We start from the raw sequence: 25,294 nt of genomic DNA, 5'->3' as shown, positions 1-25,294 counted from the left end.
CGTAGTCATGAAATTTGGCAAGAAGAAAGGTTTAACACTACAAGTAAAGGAAAGAAATCAGAAAATCGTTAATTTAGAACTATGTCAGACAAAAAAATATTTCTTTTATCATCTGATATCCGACTTCAAACTTAAAACATACTCGAAGGTCTTGCAATCAGTGGTTCCGATATCTTGATGGAATCAATGTCGATAACAGGCAAAAATCAACGAGATCCTCGATTCCCGGAATGGGTGGAAGGTCTATATACACTCCTGGAAATTGAAATAAGAACACCGTGAATTCATTGTCCCAGGAAGGGGAAACTTTATTGACACATTCCTGGGGTCAGATACATCACATGATCACACTGACAGAACCACAGGCAGATAGACACAGGCAACAGAGCATGCACAATGTCGGCACTAGTACAGTGTATATCCACCTTTCGCAGCAATGCAGGCTGCTATTCTCTCATGGAGACGATCGTAGAGATGCTGGATGTAGTCCTGTGGAACGGCTTGCCATGCCATTTCCACCTGGCGCCTCAGTTGGACCAGCGTTCGTGCTGGACGTGCAGACCGCGTGAGACGACGCTTCATCCAGTCCCAAACATGCTCAATGGGGGACAGATCCGGAGATCTTGCTGGCCAGGGTAGTTGACTTACACCTTCTAGAGCACGTTGAGTGGCACGGGATACATGCGGATGTGCATTGTCCTGTTGGAACAGCAAGTTCCCTTGCCGGTCTAGGAATGGTAGAACGATGGGTTCGATGACGGTTTGGATGTACCGTGCACTATTCAGTGTCCCCTCGACGATCACCAATGGTGTACGGCCAGTGTAGGAGATCGCTCCCCACACCATGATGCCGGGTGTTGGCCCTGTGTGCCTCGGTCGTATGCAGTCCTGATTGTGGCGCTCACCTGCACGGCGCCAAACACGCATACGACCATCATTGGCACCAAGGCAGAAGCGACTCTCATCGCTGAAGACGACACGTCTCCATTCGTCCCTCCATTCACGCCTGTCGCGACACCACTGGAGGCGGGCTGCACGATGTTGGGGCGTGAGCGGAAGACGGCCTAACGGTGTGCGGGACCGTAGCCCAGCTTCATGGAGACGGTTGCGAATGGTCCTCGCCGATACCCCAGGAGCAACAGTGTCCCTAATTTGTTGGGAAGTGGCGGTGCGGTCCCCTACGGCACTGCGTAGGATCCTACGGTCTTGGCGTGCAGCCGGCCGCGGTGGTCTCGCGGTTCTAGGAGCTCAGTCCGGAGCCGCGCAACTGCTACGGTCGCAGGTTCGAATCCTGCCTCGGGCATGGATGTGTGTGATGTCCTTAGGTTAGTTAGGTTTAAGTAGTTCTAAGTTCTAGGGGACTGATGACCACAGATGTTAAGTCCCATAGTGCTCAGAGCCATTTGAACCATTTTTTCTTGGCGTGCATCCGTGCGTCGCTGCGGTCCGGTCCCAGGTCGACGGGCACGTGCACCTTCCGCCGACCACTGGCGACAACATCGATGTACTGTGGATACCTCACGCCCCACGTGTTGAGCAATTCGGCGGTACGTCCACCCGGCCTCCCGCATGCCCACTATACGCCCTCGCTCAAAGTCCGTCAACTGCACATACGGTTCACGTCCACGCTGTCGCGGCATGCTACCAGTGTTAAAGACTGCGATGGAGCTCCGTATGCCACAGCAAACTGGCTGACACTGACGGCGGCGGTGCACAAATGCTGCGCAGCTAGCGCCATTCGACGGCCAACACCGCGGTTCCTGGTGTGTCCGCTGCGCCGTGCGTGTGATCATTGCTTGTACAGCCCTCTCGCAGTGTCCGGAGCAAGTATGGTGGGTCTGACACACCGGTGTCAATGTGTTCTTTTTTCCATTTCCAGGAGTGTATATTAGACTGGTGCTTAAGTTCGTAGCGTTTTCTGTAAGTTTAGTGACAGAGACTTTACTCATCAATAATATATACTCCTTCACTAGTTACAACAGCCTGCCGACGCTGGAGTAACTTTCCGATGCCGGAACTGTAGAAATCACGTTGTTTTGATGCCCGGAACTCGTGGAGCCATGTTCGGAGTGCATTGTCAACCGGAATGGAAGTTCCTTGAGAATTGTTGGATAGAGAGCGGAAAAGCTAAAACCTGAGGGCGCAAGATAAGATCAATAAGGTGGGTTTGAAATGACTTCCTAGCCCAGCTCCTGTATAGTGTTTTTCGTCAGTCTAACAGGATGCATTATGATGAAGTAGCATCACTTCGCGCAGTATTCCTGGTCGTTGATGTTCGACCGCGTCTCCAAGACGTCTCAGCAGTGATGGTTACACGAAACTATTCGTAGTGTACCTCACCGTCTCTGTTCCTGGAGATGAGGGAGTTATTGCTTTGTTTGGGCCCAAACATTCCTTTCTTTTCCTTATATTAGCATGAAGACACCATTTCTCGTCAACAGTAACGATACAGGATAGGAACGGTCGGTGTTGTTCACGAGGCACTTGATGACGAGCAAGCAGAGCTACAAATATTGCCAACAGCTGATTTTGTGATTTTGGCTTAGAGCATGCGGTACCCACACACCTGATTTTTAGAACCTTCCTCATTGCACGTAGATGTCGCACGACGGTGGAACCATCAAAAAGTTCATCACATGTGCCAGTTCTCCAGTACACTGACGTGCATCATTGTGCATTAATTAGCTTAAACGACTTTCACCGAATCCCGAAGGTATTCCTGAACGTGGAAAACTCTCCTGAAAACGAGGAAACCATTTTCTTGCCGTCCTCTGTCCAGTGGCATTATTCCCACAAACAGCGCAAATGTTTCTGGTTGCTTCAGCGGCTGTCGCCCCTCTATTGAACTCAAAAACAAATTGTAAATGTTCCGATTTCTCCAATTGGCAGTCCATTTTTATGTCTACACTTCCAGATATTTCTCCAAATGGCAAAACGACGATATGCAAAGTCAAATAGCAACAGTTAACTATAAATAAAAAATGAGAACCGATAAAAATAAACTCATAGTGACTAGAATACTAACATACAAAACAAAACATTACGAACTTACGCAACAACCTAATACATGATTAAGTTTGTACGAAACACTTAGTGCGCGAGTTCTACTTGTTGGATCCTGCATACTCGTCTAATATAGGGCGCCAAGGAAGTTGTTTTCTCGGATAGCTAAAAAATGGCTCTGAGCACTATGGGACTTAACATCTTAGGTTATCAGTCCCCTAGAACTTAGAACTACTTAAACCTAACTAACCTAAGGACATCACTCACATCCATGCCCGAGGCAGGATTCGAACCTGCGACCGTAGCAGTCCCGCGGATCCGGACTGCAGCGCCTAGAACCGCACGGCCACCGCGACCGGCTCGGATAGCTAAGCAACAATCTCGCAAATCTTATTACTGGAGTTTATTACAGTAAACTGAATTGACAATACTTAACTTTGCCTTTTCACGAACAGGTGTCGCAAGCAATTGGCGGCATACAAATAGTCAGTGTCCTTCGATATACCGAGTGATCAAACAGTCAGTATAAATTTGAAAACTTAATAAACCACGGAATAATGTAGATAGAGAGGTAAAAATTGACACATGCTTGGAATGACATAGGGTTTTATTAGAACAAAAAAAAGTATTGCTAGACGCCTGAAAGATCTCTTGCGCGCGTCGTTTGGTGATGACTGTGTGCTCAGCCGTCACTTTCGTCATGTTTGGCATCCCAGGTCCCCAGACCTCAGTCCGTGCGATTATTGGCTTTGGGGTTACCTGAAGTCGCAAGTGTATCGTGATCGACCGACATCTCTAGGGATGCTGAAAGACAACATCCGACGCCAATACTTCACCATAACTCCGGACATGCTTTACAGTGCTGTTCACAACATTATTCCTCGACTACAGCTATTGTTGAGGAATGATGGTGGACATATTGAGCATTTCCTGTAAAGAACATCATCTTCGCTTTGTCTTACTTTGTTATGCTAATTATTTCTATTCTGATCAGATGAAGCGCCACCTGTCGGACATTGTTTGAACGTTTGTATTTTTTTTTGTTCTAATAAAACCCCATGTCATTCCAACGATGGGTGTCAATTTGTACCTCTCTGTCTACATTATTCCGTGATTTATTCGGTTTTGAAATTTATACTGACTTTTTGATCACCCAGTATAAAATTTCCATGCAAGCACATCACACAAGTTCATAAGTCACTGCTATAGAGTTTGTATCACAGCTCGTCTTGTAGTGCGGCTTTTCTAGTGCGGCCGAGGCTGGCTGGAGTGGCGCTTATATTCTCTTCGTATAGGTGCCGCTCCTGTCGTGGTGTCATCCTAGTCAGTGTTCTGCAGGCTGACGTCGTCTCACAGCCTTCTCTGGTGTATCGTTCAGGCCGACATGCCGACACTTGATATTACACGGAACACTACTCGTAATTGTTGATTCATTTGGCCCCCCGTCCTCGGGGATCACTGGGACAACTGGCTGCCCCAGCCTAGACGCAGTCCTGGGATTCGGGCAGCGGTTTCAGCGAGTTGTTGGCTGTTTCACTTGGGGGCGCCGTGGCGGCGGTCAGCGTGACACACGGCTACTCGCGGCGTAGCCTACAGTGAAAGTGTGGGTGTGAGGCCGCAGGCGGCGTGTTTGCTCCGTGTGTTGGCTGCTCGCCACGACGCGACGGCCAAGTTCACGGCTGCTGCCTGCTGGCGGGCAACACTTTCACTGGCCGGAGATACGCTGCCTGCCGCCCTTGCCATAGCCAGCCGGCCACGAGGCAGCAGTTAGCGGAGTACAGTTGGACGCAGTGTTTCCCTGACGTACACAGAGCCTTAATTCAGTCCCGCACTGCCGCTTAGCGCACAAGACACGTTCGTACATGATATCTGAGCAGCTAGGCCATCGGATTGAAGACTTCCTGGCAGACAGGCATTTTTTGTTAGTCTTATGACTGCTTTGTGGCAACGGCCTTGCCGCAGTGGATACACCGGTTCCCGTCAGATCACCGAAGTTAAGCGCTGTCGGGCGTGGCCGGCGTTTGGATGGGTAACCATCTGGGCCGCCATGCACTGTTGCCATTTTTCGAGGTGCACTCAGCCTCGTGATGCCAATTGAGGAGCTACTCGACCGAATAGCAGCGGCTCCGGTCAAAGAAAACCATCATAACGACCGGGAGAGCGGTGTGCTGACCACATGCCCCTCCTATCCGCATCCTCATCTGAGGATGGTACGGCGGTCGGATGGTCCCGATGGGCCACTTGTGGCCTGAAGACGGAGTGCTTTTTTATGATTGCTTTGATGCGGCCTCCCACGACTTCCTCTGCTGCGCCAACATCATCATATCAGAGTAGCACTTGCACCTTCTGTCCTCAGTTCTTTGACGGGTGTGGTCCAGTCTCTGTCTTGTGCTACAATGTTTACCCTCTACAGCTTCTTCTAACACAATGGAAGTAATTGACTGCTGTCATAACACATGTCCTATCATCCTGTCCCTTCTTCCTTTCAGTATTCTCCATATGTTCCTTTCTTCGCCGACCCTGAGGAGGACCTCCTCATTCTCTACCTTGTTAGTCGACCTAATTTTCAACACCAGTCTAATAGCACCACAGGCCGGCCGGAGTGGCCGAGCGGTTCTAGGTGCTTCAATCTGGAACCGCGCGACCCCTACGGGCGCAGGTTCGAATCCTGCCTCGGGCATGGATGTATGTGATGTCCTTAGGTTAGTTAGGTTTAAGTAGTTCTAAGTTCCAGGGGACTGATGACCTCAGATGTTAAGTCCCATAGTGCTCAGAGCCATTTTTTAATAGCACCACATCTCAAACGCTTCAGTTCTCTTCCTTTTTGCCCATAACTGTCTTCCCTACAACGCTGTGCTCCAAACACACACTCTCAAAAATTTCTTTCTCCAACTAAAACCGATTATTGATAGTAGTGGACATCTTTCGGCGAGGAATGCTGTCTTTGCCTGTTTTAGTGTGCTTTTTATGTCCGCCCTCCTTCATCCATCATGTTTTACTTTGATTCCAAGATAACCGATTCTCCACTTGGACCATGTAGTGGACACCAATTTTGATGTTAAGTTTACCGCCATTCTCATTTTTGATACTCCTCGTTACCTTCTTCAATTTGACATCCAAATCCGTATTCTGTACTCATTACGCTGTTCATCCCATTCAACGGGCCCTGTAATTCTTTTTCACTCACAGTGAGGGTAGCAACGTCATCAGCGAGTATTACGTTGATATTCTTTCAGCCTGAATTTTCTTTCATTACCGTCATCGCTTCTTCGAACTGTAGCCCAGTGGCCAGCGAAATGGCTGCCAAGTGGAGAACCCATGTTTGACTCCTCGCATCCCCAGAGATGTTCACTTGGTAGAGAACTGGAACAGGGTCTTCTTGTTGTGTACGACTTTGTACACAACGGTAAGGAGAGGTGGGCTACAGAGTGGTACAGCGCCTGTCGTCCCAAGGAAACTGGGCAGGAGCAGAAATGATTAGCGAACACGCAAATACAATAAACAAAAGTTTTAGTGAACTTGTAGTTTTGCTCAAGTATTGCAAAGAAACTTTACAGAAGAACAAAATGGTTCAAATGGCCCTGAGCACTATGGGACTTATGATCTGAGGTCTTCAGTCCCCTAGAACTTAGAACTACTTAAACCTAACTAACCTAAATACGTCACACACATCCATGCCCGAGGCAGGATTCGAACCTGCGACCGTAGCGGTCGCGCGGTTCCAGACTGAAGCGCCTAGAACCGCTCGGCCACACCGGCCGGCTACAGAAGGACAAACAGCAATAAAGTCCAGTCGTTACAAAAGAGCGTGAGGGTCCCACGAGTAACTGTCAAGAGTGACTAAGATTGTCAAAGATTGCCACTGAGAGGCCACCACCAATCCTATACCGCAGCGGCAGAGGGCAAGCGTAGACAGAACTGCTGAAGGCGTGGGTCAGCAGGCGCAGATCATTGGATCCGTCGGTTCCCGCGCGACCTCTGTCTGCCTCTGTCGGAAACGTGCACTTTCGTTGCCAATTTCGGGACGCCAGTGGAGGTGGAATCGATCTATGGTATCACACTACTCAGCCTTGTGATGCCAACTGAACGACACGACCGAGTATTACCGGCTCCAGGACGCTAACCCAACAATGGCCAGGTGAGCTGTGTGCTGACTATATGCCTCTCCATATTTCATTCAATTGACACCTTCGGCTGATGGGTGACATGGCAGTCGGTTGGTCCCGACTAACCAGCCTGTGACCAGACTGGCAGAGCTTTCATTTTTTACTCCCCTCCTTCCGAACAGTAGGGGCTGAAGACTGTATCACTGTCGAACATCCTTTTCAATTCGAGCACTCTGTTCTTGATCTTCCATTCTTATTGTCCCCTCTTGGTTTTTGTGTACATTATGCTTGCTATCTTTGGGACTGTGTGGATTGTGGATGATTTTTTTTCGAAATTCTGATGCTATGGCTCCAGTCTCATAGCTAAGAGATACTACGAGGGTAATCCCAAAAGTAAGGTCTCCTATTTTTTAGAAGTACATAGGCCTGTTTATTTCTACAATGGTTAACATTAGCTTACAGCTCGAACATTTAGCAATTTTACGACATAATCACCATTTCTGTCGATGCATTTTTGTAGACGCTGTGGCAGTTTTTGTATGCCCATGCCATACCAACTCGCCGCTATGCTGTTCAGAAAATTATGAACCTCTTCTTTCACCTCGTCGGCGGAGCTGACTCGCTTTCTGGCCAAATGTTCTTTTAACCTAGAGAACAGTTGATAGTCACTGGGCGCCAAGTCAGGACTACAGGGTGGGTGGGTGATTATGTTCCACTGAAACTGTTGCAGGAGAGCAACTGTTTGCCGAGCGATGTGTGGGCGAGCGTTGGCATGGAGAATGTGTACGCCCTTGCTCAACATTCCTCTTCTCCGGTTCTGAATTGCCCGTTTGAGTTTTTTCTGGGTCTCACAGTACCTGTCAGCGTTAATTGTGGTCCCAGCGATTCAGCTCCGACGACGAGGTGAAAGAAGAGGTTCATAACTTTCTGAACAGCATGGCGGCGAGCTGGTATGGCATGGGCATACAAAAACTGCCACAATGTCTACAAAAATATATCGACAGAAATGGTGATTATGTCGAAAAATAGCTAATGTTCAACCTGTAAACCGATGTAAACCATTGTAGAAATAAACAGGTCTATGTACTTACAAAAAAAAAATAGGAGACCTTCATTTTGGTATTACCCTCGTAGAATATGGTTTGGTTGCCATTTCCCCAGATAATTTCAGACATTGCGAAGGAATGTTATCTATGATTTCCACCTCATATCGCTATTAAACAAGAAGCAACGTTACAGGCAACGGTTGTGTCAGGTGTTCCTCAAAGTAGGGTGATAGCGTTTCTGTTGGTTACAATATAAACGGTGATTCAGCTGCCCCTACTGATTTGTTTAATGCAACCCGCAAATTCTTCAAATACCATGCGTGAGTTTTTAGCATTCTGTCTCTCATTGTGAGCAAACTGAGTCCTACAGAACATTTTTGTACTTAAATTTTGTACTGGGATAGGTTTTTGTTAGAGGCTGTAGTTTACGTGTTTTTCAAGAAAAATGCACAAAAGTAACCCACAAATGCATTCTCACTCCCACACTCAGCCCCCTCTAACCTGGATTTGTAGTATGTAATTCATGATAATCCCTGCTACCAATGTAAAAAAATTTGCGAGTGCAGGAATTATTCCCAACATTCGACGTATTTGGTCTCCATTGACTGGTCTTATTACGCCACGGGCTTTTTTGAGCACTTACCACTCGTAAAACTGATGTTGGTGTAAATTTCATTTAACAATTTTGTGAATTTTAGCATTGCAAAATAAACAATTACATCGTTGTATTCGTCAAGCTTTCTGGCTACGAAAGTGCTGTGTTTGTAAAGGTTACGCCTGGATCGAATTGTAAACGTAATTAGTTTTAGGGTAACCTTTACAAAAACCGTTTTTCTTTCACTAACATCACGGGCATGTTTAAATCAATAATGTTAACGAAACAACCAACTATGCTGGTGGTGTAATAGCCCAATCGTTAGAGACCAAAAATGTCGAATGTCGGGAATACTTCGCGTAGTCGGAAATTTTTGTACAGTGGTTGGAGGAAGTCCTAACTGGTGAGAGGTGAGTAGGGGGTGGAGGCGTATTTGAAGGTCACTTTTGAGCGTTTTTCTTGAATCACTCGAAAACCGTGGTCTTCAGCGAAAACGTATCCCAATACAAAAGTTAATTACATTAAATTTGCCCCAAAAAAGGTCTTTCTCATTTTTACTGTAGGACCTACAGTTTGCACAAAGCGAGCTAGAGGATATGAAAAACTAGCGTGTGGTTTTTGAAGGCAATGTGGGTTGCATACAACCCACCGGTAGGGGCAGATGAATTACCCTGTATGTATACTTCTGCCCATTAACTTGCACATCAGGAACGATAACAAATAACACAATTTTGCTTCTGGTGTATGTAGTAGGAAGAATACACGGTTGAGTACATGGAGTGAGAAACTTAGTCTGGGAATGGAGTTGAACTGCGTTTGGATGACAGACAAGGTACATCATTCTAAGCTGTTTCTACCCTATTCCAGAGTTCCTCAATCCTAATGGCAGGCGACTGGCGGTGTTTTGAGTCTCTTCGCAACCCACGACCACATGTTTTCAATGGCTGAGAGATCTTAAAATGTGTTAGCCGTGGCAATAGTCGAACACCTCCTGTATCGTATTATGTCCAGGATACGGACAACATGGGGTCTTGTGCTATCATGTTGAAAGATAACACCATAGAGATCTCGAAGATTCGGCAGGCACCGGTCTTAAGGCGTCAGAAATCTACGCTAGCCAGAGGTCACCATGTTAGGGACCCAGTCGCAACCCCTAGCATCATTCCAGGTGCTACACGCGTATGACTGTGACGAAGCCTCTACAGACGTCTATCTCCTACGTGATGCTGAACTGAGCCTCTTCTGCAAAGACAGCGTAGTGGTAACTTTGTGTGCAGTGTTGTTGGACGCACACTGTCCGCATGCCTCTCTCCGCTGCCTCTTCAAAGGAAGCTGCAATTATGGTCGACGTTCAGACAGTCCATTGTGATCTAGACGTCGTCGCACTGTCTTTGTAGATACTTGTCTTGCCGCAAATAATCTCATTTCCTGAGTCATGCTAAATAACGTGTTTGTATATCAAATGTTCAAATGTGTGTGAAGTCCTAAGGGACCAAACTGCTGAGGTCCTCGGTCCCTAGACTTACTCGCTACTTAAACTAACTTACGTTAAGGACAACACACACACCCATGGGCGAGGGAGGAATGGAACCTCCGGCGGGAGGGGCCGTGCGATTCGTGACATGGCGCCTCTAACCGCGCCGCCACTCCGCCCTGCTGTTTGTATAGCCTACTTGACAGAGCAAACACCAGGTCTGTCCTCTCGAGTGTTTGTCGTGCGAGACCGTTGAGGTTCTGCATGACATTCAGTACGGCTCTTGTGGACCTATCGAATCCATAACAGCACGACGGTAGTGGTATCCCGACCAACGCGAACAGCATTATCGCGGAACGATAAACAGCAGTATTGATACACCATGATCTGCGTGCTGGTAGACAATTTCCTTTTTACACGAGAAAGCGAGATCTTCTCACAACTAACCAACATTCAAATGCGATTTCACAATCAGATATTTCGCTGCATAATCTTTCCTTATAAACAGACTGTTGTTGGCGTTACTCTTGCCTACTCTATGCTGTGTGCTTAAAAGTTAAATCATTTGCATCTCCAAGCATGTACGAAGGGCGTTCAGTAAACAATGCAACACATTTTTTTATGAAGGGAGGCTGCTTTTATTAAGGATTCCAGCACACCATTTTATTCACCACTCTTCTGCCTACAAAATCCTATTTCTCAACATAGACTCCGTTCAATGCGACGGCCTTACGCCACCTGACAGAGGGCGTTTATACCCGCATGGTACCATTCTAATGGTCAACGTCAGAGCCAATGTCTTGTTGCTACAATAACCTCCCCATCATCCACGTCCTACTTCTGGCGGAGTGCATCCTTCGTTGGGCCATACAGGTGGCAGTCGGAAGGTGCGAGATCCGGGCTGTAGGGTAAATGAGGAAGAACACTCCAGCTAAGTTTTGTGAGCGCCTCTCGGGAACGCAGACTTGTGTGTCGTCGAGTTGAGCAGCAAAGTGTGTGTGATCCGCTGATCACCTCGAATGAGAGTGTCCGCACGTTCCAACACTGCAGGAGTCACAGCTGTGTGCGGCCGGCCGACACGCGGGAGATCGGACTGGTTTGCGCGACCGCGTTGCGATGATGACACATGCCTTCCCCAAGGACTCACCGTGATTTTGTTCACTGCCAGGTCTCCGTAGGCACTCGGCAAGCACCCGTGAATATCTGTGATGCTCTGGTTTTTCGCCGCAACAAACTCAGTGACAGCTGTCTGCTTGGAACGCATCTCCGTTACAGACGCCATTTTGAAGGCTAGCTGCCACCTATCGTAACTTCATGAAACTACTGGGGCTGAAGCGCGAATGTTCCACTATGACCCACAACATATCCCGACTTTTTTCAACCGAAAGTATCCGAGAAAAACTTACTGAATGCCGCTAGTAACAGTACACTTCATACCAAATTTGACGTTTGTTGCACACCACTTTCATGATGTTCTATCCCTAAAAGTCAGCAGTGTTTTTGGATTTGTCACAATTATGAAGATCGTTGAGCTTATTTTTTATGGTGTTTATTCGCTTTTACACTTCTATACAAGTAAATCGTACTTTATTATTGACTAAAGCGTGGCGACTCAGTCAGATGCCGACGACATCGACGCGCTTACTTCGCATCTCGCACTCCATACGGAGAGTGTAGCCAGTATGGAGAGAAAGGGAGGACAGCTGCCTGCCCCCCCCCCCCCCTCCCTCCGAAGAAGAGAAACAGAAGATGGTAGCAAACGCAGAGATCGTAAAACAACACAAATTAACGAGGAAGAAAGCAGGTCATGCTAAAATGAAACGTACACGCAAAGACAAAGAAAGGACGGACCACGAAAGAATTATCCGAGTGGGATGGAAATCGGTAGGTGTGATGTACCGGGTGATAAAAAAGTCAGTATAAATTTGAAAACATAATAAACCACGGAATAATGTAGATAGAGAGGTAAAAATTGACACATGCTTGGGATGACATGGGGTTTTATTAGAACAAAAAAAAGAAAGTATTGCTAGACGCCTGAAAGATCTCTTGCGCGCGTCGTTTGGTGACGAAAGTGTGCTCAGCCGCCACTTTCGTCATGCTTCGCCTCCCAGGTCCCCAGACCTCAGTTCGTGCGATTATTGGCTTTGGGGTTACCTGAAATCGCAAGTGTATCGTGATCGACCGAAATCTCTAGGCATGCTGAAAGACAACATCCGACGCCAATGCCTCACCATAACTCCGGACATGCTTTACAGTGCTGTTCACAACATTAGTCCTCGACTACAGCTATGTTGAGGAATGATGGTGTACATATTGAGCATTTCCTGTAAAGAACATCATCTTTGCTTTGTCTTACTTTGTTGTGCTAATTATTGCTATTCTGATCAGATGAAGCGGCACCTGTCGGACATTGTTTGAACGTTTGTATTTTTTTGGTTCTAATAAAACCCCATGTCATTCCAAGCATGAGTGTCAATTTGTACCTCTCTATCTACAAAAAATGGTTCAAATGGCTCTGAGCACTATGGGACTTAACATCTATGGTCATCAGTCCCCTAGAACTTAGAACTACTTAAACCTAACTAACCTAAGGACAGCACACAACACCCAGCCATCACGAGGCAGAGAAAATCCCTGACCCCGCCGGGAATCGAACCCGGGAACCCGGGCGTGGGAAGCGAGAACGCTACCGCACGACCACGAGATGCGGGCTCTCTATCTACATTATTCCGTGATTTATTCAGTTTTCAAATTTATGCTGACTTTTTGATCACCCGGTATATATACAGACAAACAAATGATTACAATTTCAGAAAAAAATGGATGATTTGTTGAAGAGAAAGAGCTTCACAAACAGAGCAAGTCAATAACGAGTTGGTGTACCTGTGACCCTTGGCATTGATTGTTACAGTTGTTGGACGCCCTCCTGAGGGATATAGCGTCAAATTCTGCCCACACCCGACTTGCACACGTCGGGTGCGTCGTGTAAGAGCGGTACCCACCTGCCGGCCTGGGCGGCCGCTCGGGCACGGGCGCCTGGCTGTCCCACAGCTTCCAGCGGCGCACCTGCTCCTCGCGCATGCGGCAGAACAGCGTCTGCTTCTGGTTGTCGTCCAGCTCCGCCAGCAGCTCGGGGTCCACCCACATCTCCTTCAGGATCTGCTGCAGCATCTGAAACACGCGGACCAAAGGCGACGCTAGTAACTGAACCAGACACTTGCCACCAGTCATTTATGAAATATTTCTTTCGTTTTCAAGAACTGGTTTCCGAGCTTTATCAGCTCATCCTCAGATGGGGCTTGTAGAAGTCACAGCGTTTGTTTCTAGGTTGCTTCGCGCAGCAGCAGGAGCAGTTTTGACGTTAACATCCAACTCACAGTTTCCATTATGATCTTTCACAAAATCCGAACAAATTCTCGTAATATGTAAAGGCTGTTAATGGCACCAAAGTTGGTGTCCAATCACTCATGGACGAGAATGGAACTTAAGCTGAGAGGAAGTGTTTAATTCTGTTTCCAAATGTTCGTCTACAAAGGAAAACCCAGGAGAACTGCCCAGTTTAATTCTCGTGCTACTGAAAAGGTGAGTGAATTAAATGTTAGTGTCAGTAGCGTTGAGAAATAGGTGAAATCGTAAAAACTGAAAAACTCCAGGGACTCATGAAATGCCTATACCAAATTCGTAGCTGAGTTAGCCCGTCTGTTAACTATAATCTATCGTGGATCCCTCGAACAAAATACTGTACCCAGTGCTTGGAAGAAAGCGCATGTCACACTTGTCCAATGTCCTGGAAGTCCATTTGTTGTAGGACCTTAGGACGTATTCTGAGCTCAAATATAATGAGCTATCTTGAACAGAACGACCGCGTCCATGCCAACAAGCACTATTTTAGAAAACATAGATCTTGTGAAACCCAACTCTCACTTTTCTCACATGACATCCTAAAAATCCATGGCACAAGGCAGTCAGACAGATGCAGTATTTTTCGATCTCCCAAAAATATCTGACTACGCTTATTATTGAAAGTACGAGCACATGGGGTATCAGACGAAATATGTGACTGGATTGAGGACTTCTTGGTAGGGACGGCGCAGCATGTTATCTTGAATGGAGAGTCATCGATACATGTGGAAGTAACAGCGCGTTTGGTCTCTAATTTTTCATAATGTATATTAATGATCTTGTGGGCAATATTAATAGCAACGTCAGACTTTTTTCAGATGTGCGTTGTCTACAACGAAATATAGTCTGAAAGAAGATGTCAATGAGATTTGGAAGTAGTGCAATGACTGGGAGCTTGCTTTAAATATTCAAAAATATAAAACTGTGCACTTCACAAAACGAAAGAAAAACATAGTATCCTATGAATACAATAATAGCAAGTCGCATTTGGAATCTGCAAACTCATACACATACTTGTGTGTAACACTTAGTAGGGACATGAAGTGAAGCATACACATAGGCTTAGTCATGGATAAAGCAGGTAGCAGACTTCGGTTTACTGGTAGAATATTAGGAAATGTAATCAGTCTACAAAAGAGACTTACTTTTTTTTTTTTTATTTTTACCCGCGGAATAATGTCACTGAGATGCTGAAAGAATTGAACTGGCTGACTCTTGAAGATAGGCAGAAACTACCCCGAGAAAGTGTCCTAACAAAGTTTCAAGAACCGGCTTTAAATAATGACTCTAGGAATATACTACAACCCGCTACATATCGCTTCCATAGGGATCGTGACGATTAGATTAGATTAACTACAGCACATACAGGGGCATTTAAACAATCATTTTTCCATCGCTCCTTACGAATGCCATGGGAACAAGCCCTAATGACCGGCACAGTGAGAAGTACCCTCTGCCATGCACTTCACAGTGGTTCGCAGAGTATAGCTATAGATGTAGATGAAGATATATGTAGATAAATTGGCTATCAGCTAAAGACTTTAACACTATTCACTATTTGTCACTAGGGCAGTTTTCTTTTAAAAAAAATAATAATAGGCAGAGAAAAGGAAGAGCAGTTCAATGAAATGGATTGTGTCTTCAAAAGAAATTATAAAATGAATATGAACAAAAGCGAAACAAGAGTGCTGTGCCATCCAGAAAATACAGGAGACGACCTACGGCGAACAGCGCCGATCAGCTTACGAATCAGGCGCAACATAGTTAAAGCCAAACACCAGAAGGGCGCACTCGACAACGACTATGTTATACGTTCCCCTTACGTCTAACAGATAGCTCCTAGATGGACAGCCATCCGTCACACGTGAATGAAATCAGACACAAGGCTCCACTCAGCAACTAGCCAGTACCTCAAGATGATATCTGAGGACTCGTCGCCAAGAAGAGCCAAAGTGGACTTTAGGCAAGTGATTAAGTCATCGTTTGCTGGAACTAGGACTATACCAGGCTTCTGTGCAAGAGAGCATCGGTGCATCGGTCTATATTGCCACACACAGTTGTCATACTCCACTTATTAGCAAATGACGCAGTAATAACAGTAGGTGGACTATGTTCTGATGACGCCCGAAGTAGAGAGGATATAAAACTCAGAGCGGCAATAGCAAGGAGAGCATTTCCGAAAAAAAGGAACTTTTAAGCTTCGAATGTAAATTTCATTTGTTTGGAAGGGTGGTTTCTGAAGGCATGGAGTGTATCATTGTACAGAACTGTGATATAGGCGATAAACAGTTTCGATCAGATGTTTATTTCTGCAGGGTTACGACCTGGCTTGCACTTGATGATGCTTTTCGTGTCAGTGTTGTCTTAGTCTGATTGCGTTTTAACATGAATTCATGTTTTTGCATGAGATTCACTACTGATACTGTTCAATGCATATTCACCTGCATTAACGATTTGAATGGTGGTTATTTAAAAAAAAAGATCTAAACTAAACTCCGCCCGAACAGGCCATGAAGACCCAACGGTACAGACCGGCCGCCGTGTCATCCTCAGCCCATAGGGGTCACTGGATGCGGCTCTGAAGCGGCATGTGGTCAGCACACCGCTCTTCCGGCCGTATGTCAGTTTACGAGACCGGAGCCGTAACTTCCCAATCAAGTAGCTCCTCAGTTGGCTCACAAGGGCTGACAGCACCCCGCTTGTCAACAGCGCTCGGCAGACCGAATGGTCACCCATCCAAGTGGTAGCCCAGCCCGACAGCGCTTTTCGGTGATCTGATGGGAACCGGTGTTACCACTGCGGCAAGGCCATTGGCCGTAGGTTACTTTGAAAGCAGTAAATTACTATCCACACAACGCTGCAAACTTGGTTATGATGTATGTTGATTTTACAAATGGTGTGGGCTCTCCCTATATATATTGCGTCGGTTATAATATTTTTGAACTGTGTATTACTTTTTTGGGATAACATAATTTTGGGTATTGGGCTGTGTCATTATATACTACTAAAACAACTAAACTGGTGACGTGTCGACTGTCTTGCTGCGGCCCTCTTCAGAGCGGTTATTTTATCCAAAATGACATGTGTTGTGGAAGCCTACGAATGTATATTACTTTGTTAAGAATTTTTCTCGGACAATTTCTTTTTCTTCTTATTTACAGATCTGAAGATGGTTATTATACACAACCGAAAGCAGTCATCACGTTTTAAGTTTCTAATGCAAATTGCGGTCTAGGCAGTAAAAGATTTTTGTGCATTTTTTAAAAATTTTAATACAGGATAGAATACACGTTTTTGAAATGAGATGCTTCAGGAGAGTGCTGAAGGTTGGTTAGCCGACTGGGTAACTAATGAGGAGCTGCTGAATCCAACAGTAGGACAAGAAATTTATGGGACAATTTGAATGAAAGAGGGGATCAGAGTTGATAGGATACATCTTCAGGGATTAAGAAACATTTACTATGGTAGTAGATGGAAGCTAAGATTGTAAAAATTGAAGAGGAAACAAAGGATTGAGTGCAGTAAGTAGGTTGAAATGCACGTAGGTTGCAGTAACTATGCAAAGTTGAAGAAGCTTGCACAAGATAGAGTTGCATGGAGTGCTGAATCGAACAACAACAACAACAATAACAGTCACGCATAAGCTGTTTACCAATATGATTACTCATTATTAGTGGCTTTATTTGCAGCGCACGGCCCGCCACATACCGCCTGACCAGGATAGTGGTTACCAAACAGATATTCGAAGAAGACGTCATCCATGTATTCTGCTATTACTTCAGGTCAGAATCGTAAATTGTGTAATGTGAGACATGGGATGCTATTTTGCACTCAGTTTTGCAATTATTCAGTTTCTTGGTAACGGTCGGCGCATTGCTGCTTGGAACATTAACTTACAAAATACTTTTCGACAAAGTCTTGAATGTTGTTCATGATTCTGGGGTCCTTACCAGGTTGGGTTAAAAGAAGAGACAGAGAGAGAGAGAGAACAAGAAGAAGAAGAAGACGATGATGACGATTCTGAGGTCCTTACCAGGTTGGATTAAAAGAAGAGTGAAAGAGAGGGAGAGAGAGAGAGAGAGAGAGAGAGAGAGAGAGAGAGAGAGAGAGAGAGAGAGAGACAGACAGAACAAGAAGAAGAAGAAGAAGATCCGAAGAAGAGCGACGCGTTCCGTCACGGGATCGTCGCGTGAGCGTTACGGAGATGCTCAAGAGACTCCAGTGTCAAACACTAAATCAATGGAGTTGTGCATCAGAGGAAGGTTTACTGTTCAAATTCCGAGAGAGTACTTTCCAAGAGGCCGGCCGGAGTGGCCGAGTGGTTCTAGGCGCTTCAGTCTGGAACCGCACGACCGCTACGTCGCAGGTTCGAATCCTGTCTCGAGCATGGATGTGTGTGATGTCCGTAGGTTAGTTAGGTTTAAGTAGTTCTAAGTTCTAGGGGACTGATGACCTCAGAAGTTAAGCTCAAAAAATGGTTCAAATGGCTCTGAACACTATGGGACTTGAACTTCTGACGTCATCAGTCCCCTAGAACTTAGAACTACTTAAACCTAACTAACCTAAGGACATCACACACACCCATGCCCGAGGCAGGATTTGAATCTGCGACCGTAGCGGTAGCGCGGTTCCGGACCGTAGCGCCTAGAACCGCTCGGCCACCACGGCCGGCAGAAGTTAAGTCTCATAGTGTTCAGAGCCATTTTTGAACTTTCAAGGCGAGTCGAGCAACGTATTATTTCCTCCCATTAGGCCACGAAGAGAAAATCAGAGAGGTTAAAGATAATGCAGAAGTTTACCGATAGGATAGTGGAAAAAATACCCTCTGTCACTCACAATAAGGCGGCTTCCGGAGTACAGGTGTAGATGTAGAATCCCACACCAAGGTGGTTATCGAAAAAGCGTCGTTCTTTCAGCAGTTTTTCATTCGCACGACACGGTCTTCTACTTGAAGTGTAAGCGTGCTGTTTCATTCTGCGTTGTGCATATTCGTAGAGGCTTCTTGCAAATGCAAGACACTGTCGCTTTACTTTTTCTTCACTTGCTGAAGAAAGTCCACGCGTGTCACACATTTAACCCTTTGACATATTCTATGGTAATGCAATATCTTCTGTTGTATGTTTGTATAAAAACGTAATGACAATGTTTTAACTCCCACAGCGTACTGTTTTTCATTGCCCGTTACCCCTACAGTTACACACAATATTAAAGTTTGTGTTACACGAAGTATATCAAAAGAAACCTGAAGAGAAATCAGAGAACCGGCGACTTTTCCGTAAGATTTTCTCATCGCAAACCCTGTCACTATCAGTGGCGTAATTGTGGTACGAACTGACTAGCCACATCAAATAAATTACCTCCAAGCACTTGATTTGCTTGTAGCCACAGCGTGCAGTGTGAGTGCGTGACGGCCAACCTGTTTCAGACTCATAAGCGGTTGGCATACCGATACGCTAGGCCGGATGCCGGTAGTTCTGTTTTCACTTCCACACATGCAGCCACAAGTTTGATGTAAGCTATAATACCTTATAAGACATACACACACCATGTGACTGCTCACCTCCAGAATTTGATATTCTGCGCTTGCAATGAGCTGTCGTAGAAGAATACGCGCCCAGGGACTGTAAGGGCGGCCATCATGAATGTGATGCCCTTTATAGACACGTAAAATGACGTGCCTTCAGATGTGGGCCACGATGCAGCGACAGAAGTCATTTGACGATGAATTTTTCCTCTTATCTCTGGTGCTCTTTCTCGAGGAAGGCGGAGTCCTATCTTAATAGCTGCGCCACATGCAAGACAGGGCCCGATTTGTCTTTCAAGCTGCCACAGCAGTACCGGCTGTGCAGGGCAAATCTCTCATCTAACAGCATAATAATCGACCAAAAGGAGGTGTCATGGGAGTCAGCAGAAATGTAGGGGGCGATGGCGGGGGAAGAGTATAAAATTGCCACTTCTTATGTAAATGAGTTGGTCAGTTTGCAGACGTGTTTTGCGACAAAAACTAAATTAAGTAATGCTACGATTGGCTAAACGAGAGGTTTAACAGACTAACTGGAAATCAGTTCTAGAAGTCTTTGAGAATTCTATAACGAATAAAAACCTCTGTCCTCCATATTCCAGGGGATGTACTGTTATGTCATTTTCGGGCCAGTGTCTTCGTTGTAGCAACAGTAACTTCTAACTATGCACCAGAAGTATTTAGATATGAAAATGTTAGATTAGTGCAAAAGTTCGTAGGGGTTTTGTTTTGCACATTGGTATTCCGGTTGCTATGGATTTGTTTATCGATTGTCATTTTTCATTTGTAGTTCGCTGTTGATAGTTGAGTTTACATATTTTCATTTTGTCATTTGGAGATAGTGAATGGAGCTGTAGGCGCTAGAAAATGGAGGGCCAAGTGGAGAAATCGGAACATTTACGACATATTCTTCTGTTCGAGATCAATAATGGGGTGACAGCAGCGGAGGCAGCTAGAAACATTTGCGCCTTTTATACTGTTGATGCCACTGGACTGAGCACGGCCGCGCGGGGTAGCCGAGAGGTCTTGGGCGCCTTGCCACGGTTCGCGCGGCTCGCCCCGTTGGAGGTGCAAGTCCTCCCTCGGACATGGGTGAGTGTGTCGTCCTTAGCGTAAGTTAGTTTAAGTTAGATTAAGCAGTGTGTAAGCTTAGGGACCTCAGCAGTTTGGCCCCATACGATCTTACCATAAACTTCCAAATTTTACAGAGCACGGCAAGAAAATTGTTTTCTCGTCTTTAGGAGATTCATGTAGAAATTAGTGACTCTACATGTTCAGGAAGACCTTCGGAGTTTGATGAATATTGTTTAACCCCATTAACTCATAATGATACACGTCAGCGTACTCGAGAACTGGCAGATGTGATGAACTGTGATCATTCCATTATCGTGTGACACTTGTATGGAGGGAGGAAGGTTCACAAATCAGGTGAATAGGTACCCCACGCTTTAAGCCAAAATCACAAAAATCGGCGGGTGGCCATATGTGCATCTCGGCTTGTTCGTCATCAACAGGCTCGTGAACAACACCGACGATTCCTATTCTGTATCGTTACTGTTGACGAGAAATGGTTCAAATGGCTCTGAGCACTATGGGACTTAACATCTGTGGTCATCAGTCCCCTAGAACTTAGAACTACTTGAACCTAGCTAACCTAAGGACATCACACACATCCATGCCCATGGCAGGATTCGAACCTGCGACCGTAGTGGTCACGCGGTTCCAAACTGAAGCACCTAGAACCGCACGGCCACACCGGCCGGCCGAGAAATGGTTTCTTTATGCTAACATAAGAAAAAGAAAGGAATGGTTGGCCCAAACATAGCAGCAACTCCCCGTACAAATACTTGGGCGCATCTACAAAAGATAATGTTATGCACCTGGTGAAATAGCGACGGCATGGTGTACTACAAATTGCTTTCCCCGAGGTGTAACCATCATTGCTGACATAATTGTCAACAACTGAGACTTCTTTCGGACGCAGTCCAAGAACAAATACCAGGAAGACTGCGTGAAGTGACGCTACTCCAGGATAACACCCCGCCTGCATTCCGCTAGACTGACAAACACTAAACAGGGGTTGGGTGGGGAAGTCATTCTCCAACCACCTTACTCATCTGACTTTGCGCCTACAAATTTTCGCCTTTTCCCCTCTCTATCGAATAACCTTCAAGAAACTTCCCTTCCGGATGAAAATGCGCTGCGAACAAGGCTCGATGAGTTATTCGCGTCAAAACCATGTGATTTCTGCAGTCTGGGAATCGAAAAGCTACCCCAGCGTTGGCAGACTGGTGTAAATAGTGGACGAGAATATTTTATTAATGACCAAAGTCTCTGTTAGGTGTATCTGTATACTTAAGGAAAAACGCAACGAACTCCGGCACCAACCCAATACCTATTGGTGTCTTCGGCAGCATTCAACTAAAACACACGCAGAGCTGCGAACTGTTTAGAATGGAACGCTAATAGAGCCATTTGTCAGATCCACATCACACAAAATAAATAATGTGCGGTTGGTTAACGCACTATAGAGATTGCGCATTGGTTAAGACACTGGACTCTTATTTGGAAGTAGTGGTGCTCAGATTCCAGCCTGCCCGTTTTGATGAATGTACAATGAATTATTTAATACTGAGATGGATCCTTTGATAACGCAACGGCCTGTAAGCATATATTTCGGAACCAGTGGGGACGTAATGTCTTTGTACTACCTAACTAGTGCGAATTTCGAGTGGGGTCCTTTGATAACGCAACGGCCTGTAAGCATATATTTCGGAACCAGTGGGGACGTGATGTCTTTGTACTAACTAGTGCGAATTTCGAGTGGGGTAGCCTTGTGGTGAATTATAATGTTGACAGGAAGTAGGAGAAAACTTCAGTCGAAGGATGATGATTTGTGAGGTTAAGCTTATTATTTCCCTGAAAACCAAAGTTATTTATTTTTCAGAATGAATTTTCGCTCTGCAGCGGAGTGTACGCTCACCTGTACCGATCCGGCACACAGTTTTGATCTACCGGGAAGTTCAAATCAGCTCTAAGTCTGCTGCACGTCGAAAATTCATCCTGGGAACAATCCGCTAGGCAGTAGCTAAGTCAGTTCTCCACAGTATCCTTTCGTGTAGGTCTATAAGGGAAACTTATACGAAGTTTGAAACATGCGAGAGAAGCACTGGCGGACATCGAGCTACGAGAACGGGTCATGTGTCGTGCCTGGACAGCTCAGTCGGTAGAGCATTTGCCCGCAAAAGGCAAAGGTCCCAGGTTCGAGTACCAGTGCAACGCAGTTTTACTCTGCTGGGAAGTTTAGAAGTTATTTACTTTGTTTGCCTGTTTGGCTTTTGTTTCTGATTTGTTATCCACACACTTTCCTTTTAAACAATTTCGAAAACATGACAACGGCCCAGTCTGGTGACTGTGCTACTGTATAACGACAAGGTACTGAAATGTGTTGCACCATGAGGCATCAGTCTTCTAGTGACTGACGATGATTAGTAACAACCGAAACTGGTAACAATAGTAAAGAGTTTCACAGGGGTACGAAATGACTTTTAGTTACTTGTTTCTGTACACGTGCAGATCCACCTAGTATGACCTTTTCATTGAAACTACTCTCGACAGTAAATATTGGCTTGGTACCAAGTCCGTTGCGTGTTCCCATCAGTTTAATAAAGACAACAGATACAAGAACAAAGACTTTAGTCACCAATAATAAACTCTTCTTCACTATTTGCAACGGTTTACCAACGCTGAGGGAACTTTTCGATTCCTCGACTGCAGAAATCACATGGTTTTGAGGCAAAGAACTCGTATTGTTCGGAGAGCATTTTCATCCGGAAAGGAGTTTCCTTGAGGGGTGTTCGGTAGAGAGCGGAAAAGGTCAAAATCTGAGGGCGCAAGATCAGGTGAATAAGGTGGGTGCACAATGACTTCCCAACTCAAATCCTGTACAGTGTTTTTTGTCAGTCTAATTGTAACAGAATGTGGACGGGCGTTATCGCAACGTAGCACCACTTCAGCCAGACTTCCTGGTCGTTGCTCTTTGACTGCATCTGCAGTTGTTCACAGTAAATGTTAACAGTGATGGTTACACCTTAAGAAACCAATTCATAGTATACCACACCGCCGCTGTTCCACCAAATACGTAACATTATCTTTTGTGGATGTGCGCAGGTCTTTGTACGTGGGTTTGCTGCTTTGTTTGGGCTTAACCATCTCGATTTTTGAACCTTTCTCATTGGATGCAAATGTCGCACAATGGTGGAATGATCACAATTCATTACATTTGGCACTTCTCAAGTACAATGACTTGTATCATTGTGGATTAATGCGTTTAAACGTTCATCAGATCCCGAAGGTCTTCCTGAACGTGGCCATTAATGTCAAACGATCCTCCTTAAAACGAGAAAACAATTTTTTGTTGTGCTTTGTCCAATGGTGTTATTCCTAAACAAAGTGCAAATGTTTCTGGCAGCCTCCGCTGCTGTCACTCTTCTACTAACTCAAAGAGAAGAATATGTCAGAAACGTTCCGATTTCTTCACTTGACATTCCATTTGCTAGCGTCCACAGTTCCACTCACTATCTCCAAATGAGAAAATGACAATACGTAAACCCAAATAGCAACAGTGCACTACAAATAAAAATGAGAATCGATAAATAAACGCCGACCGGGGTTGCCGAGCGGTTCTAGGCGCTACAGTCTGGAACCGCGTGACCGCTACGGTCGCAGGTTCGAATCCTGCCTCGGGCTTGGATGTTTGTGATGTCCTTAGATTAGTTAGGTTTAAGTAGTTCTAAGTTCTAGGGGACTGATGACCTCAGAAGTTAACTCCCATAGTGCTCAGAGCCATTTGATAAATAAACCCATATCAACCGGAATACCGCCACAACTTACGCACGAACTTAATACTTCCAGCAGCTTTTTAGAGATTAATAATAACGTTCCTTAAATTATGTGTGGACTTCAGAGAGAAAGATTGACCCGCCATGGTAGCCGAGAGCGCTAATGCGCTGCTTCCTGGACTCGGGTACGCGCGCCGGCCCCGGATCGATCCGCCCACCGGCCGACGAGGGCCGGTATGCCAGCCAGCTTAGATGTGGTTTTTAGGCGGTTTTCCACATCCCAGTACGTTAATACCGGACTGGTCCCCACTTTCCGCCTCAGTTACACGACTCGCAGACAGTTGAAAACGTTCGCACTATTCCATGGCTTACACTAGATGCAGACAGCTGGGGTACACTAATTCCATCTCAGGGGTTTCAGGGTGGCGGCAGGAAGACCATCCGGCCACCCTCTGCAACTCACACTGCCAATTCAATAGTAACACGGCCGATCCCCCGTTGAAGTGGGGCAAAGGCCCCAAGAAAGAAACAGAAAGAACTTCAGAGAGTAAGATTCACAAGTCTTCCTGCGCAAGAAGAGTGGTGCATTGTCACAAGAGAGTACATGCTCTGGGTTTCCCACAGACACAGTCGCGGTGTGTAACAGGTGCATTATAATGTGCTACTGAAATGACATCACAACTGGAAACGTATTCCAAAGTTGTAGTACACGGGTCTGTACGATTCCTGTGGGCGAAGTAACTAAATTGCACACAGATTCACCATGAAATTCTGGTGGTATATGGATCAAATGCGAAATCGCAACAAGCGGTAGTGAAATGGTATCAACAATTTGATAAGGTCGCACGGACGTGGGTTAAGCTGATAGTGAAGTGCAGACATTATACCAAGCGATTTCTACATTTTCGGCAAACTTCAGAGAACATCTGGAGGGGTGGGGGTGATATTTTCCAACGACTAGGACGTTCACACAGTGGTGGTTCTCGAATGGCCCCGTGACCGAAAAGTGGATTTCCGTCGTCGAAGAATAGGACATTTCGACTGTTGTTTACAGACACACGCATGCATGTCCGAAGGAACATTCCATTGTATTCTTGCACGACACAGGCACTGCAATTTCGTATTTATGGGCTGGTTCCGGGCCTGTGACTTACAAATACGAGGTGCGATCAGTAAGCAATGCAACACTTTTTTTTTTCTCGGACGATTTCGGCTGAAAAATACGGAATTAGTTGTGGGACATCGTGGAATATTCTCGCTTCAGCCACTATAGTTTCATGAAGTTTTGACAGGTGGCAGCGCT

The 25,294-nt window shown here is 45.7% G+C and overlaps 1 protein-coding gene and 1 pseudogene across 1 annotated transcript in view; one reads left to right on the top strand and one right to left on the bottom strand.

Moving 5' to 3' along the window:
• The window catches only part of LOC126457402 (SH2 domain-containing protein 4B-like), a 606,090-nt gene that overhangs the window by 25,708 nt on the left and 555,088 nt on the right, over window positions 1-25,294 (bottom strand). Inside the window, exon 2 of the mRNA XM_050093662.1 lies at window positions 13,230-13,398. Within this exon, the coding sequence (XP_049949619.1) occupies window positions 13,230-13,398 (169 nt within the window). The remainder of the gene's footprint in view (window positions 1-13,229; window positions 13,399-25,294) is intronic.
• Window positions 4,947-5,064, top strand: LOC126459102 (5S ribosomal RNA; annotated as a pseudogene).

The sequence above is a fragment of the Schistocerca serialis genome, chromosome 2 (assembly GCF_023864345.2).
Source record: "Schistocerca serialis cubense isolate TAMUIC-IGC-003099 chromosome 2, iqSchSeri2.2, whole genome shotgun sequence".
In the NCBI taxonomy this organism is placed as follows: domain Eukaryota; kingdom Metazoa; phylum Arthropoda; class Insecta; order Orthoptera; family Acrididae; genus Schistocerca; species Schistocerca serialis.
Note: the sequence above shows the minus strand (reverse complement) of the source record. Positions and strands in the feature narration are given on the sequence as shown.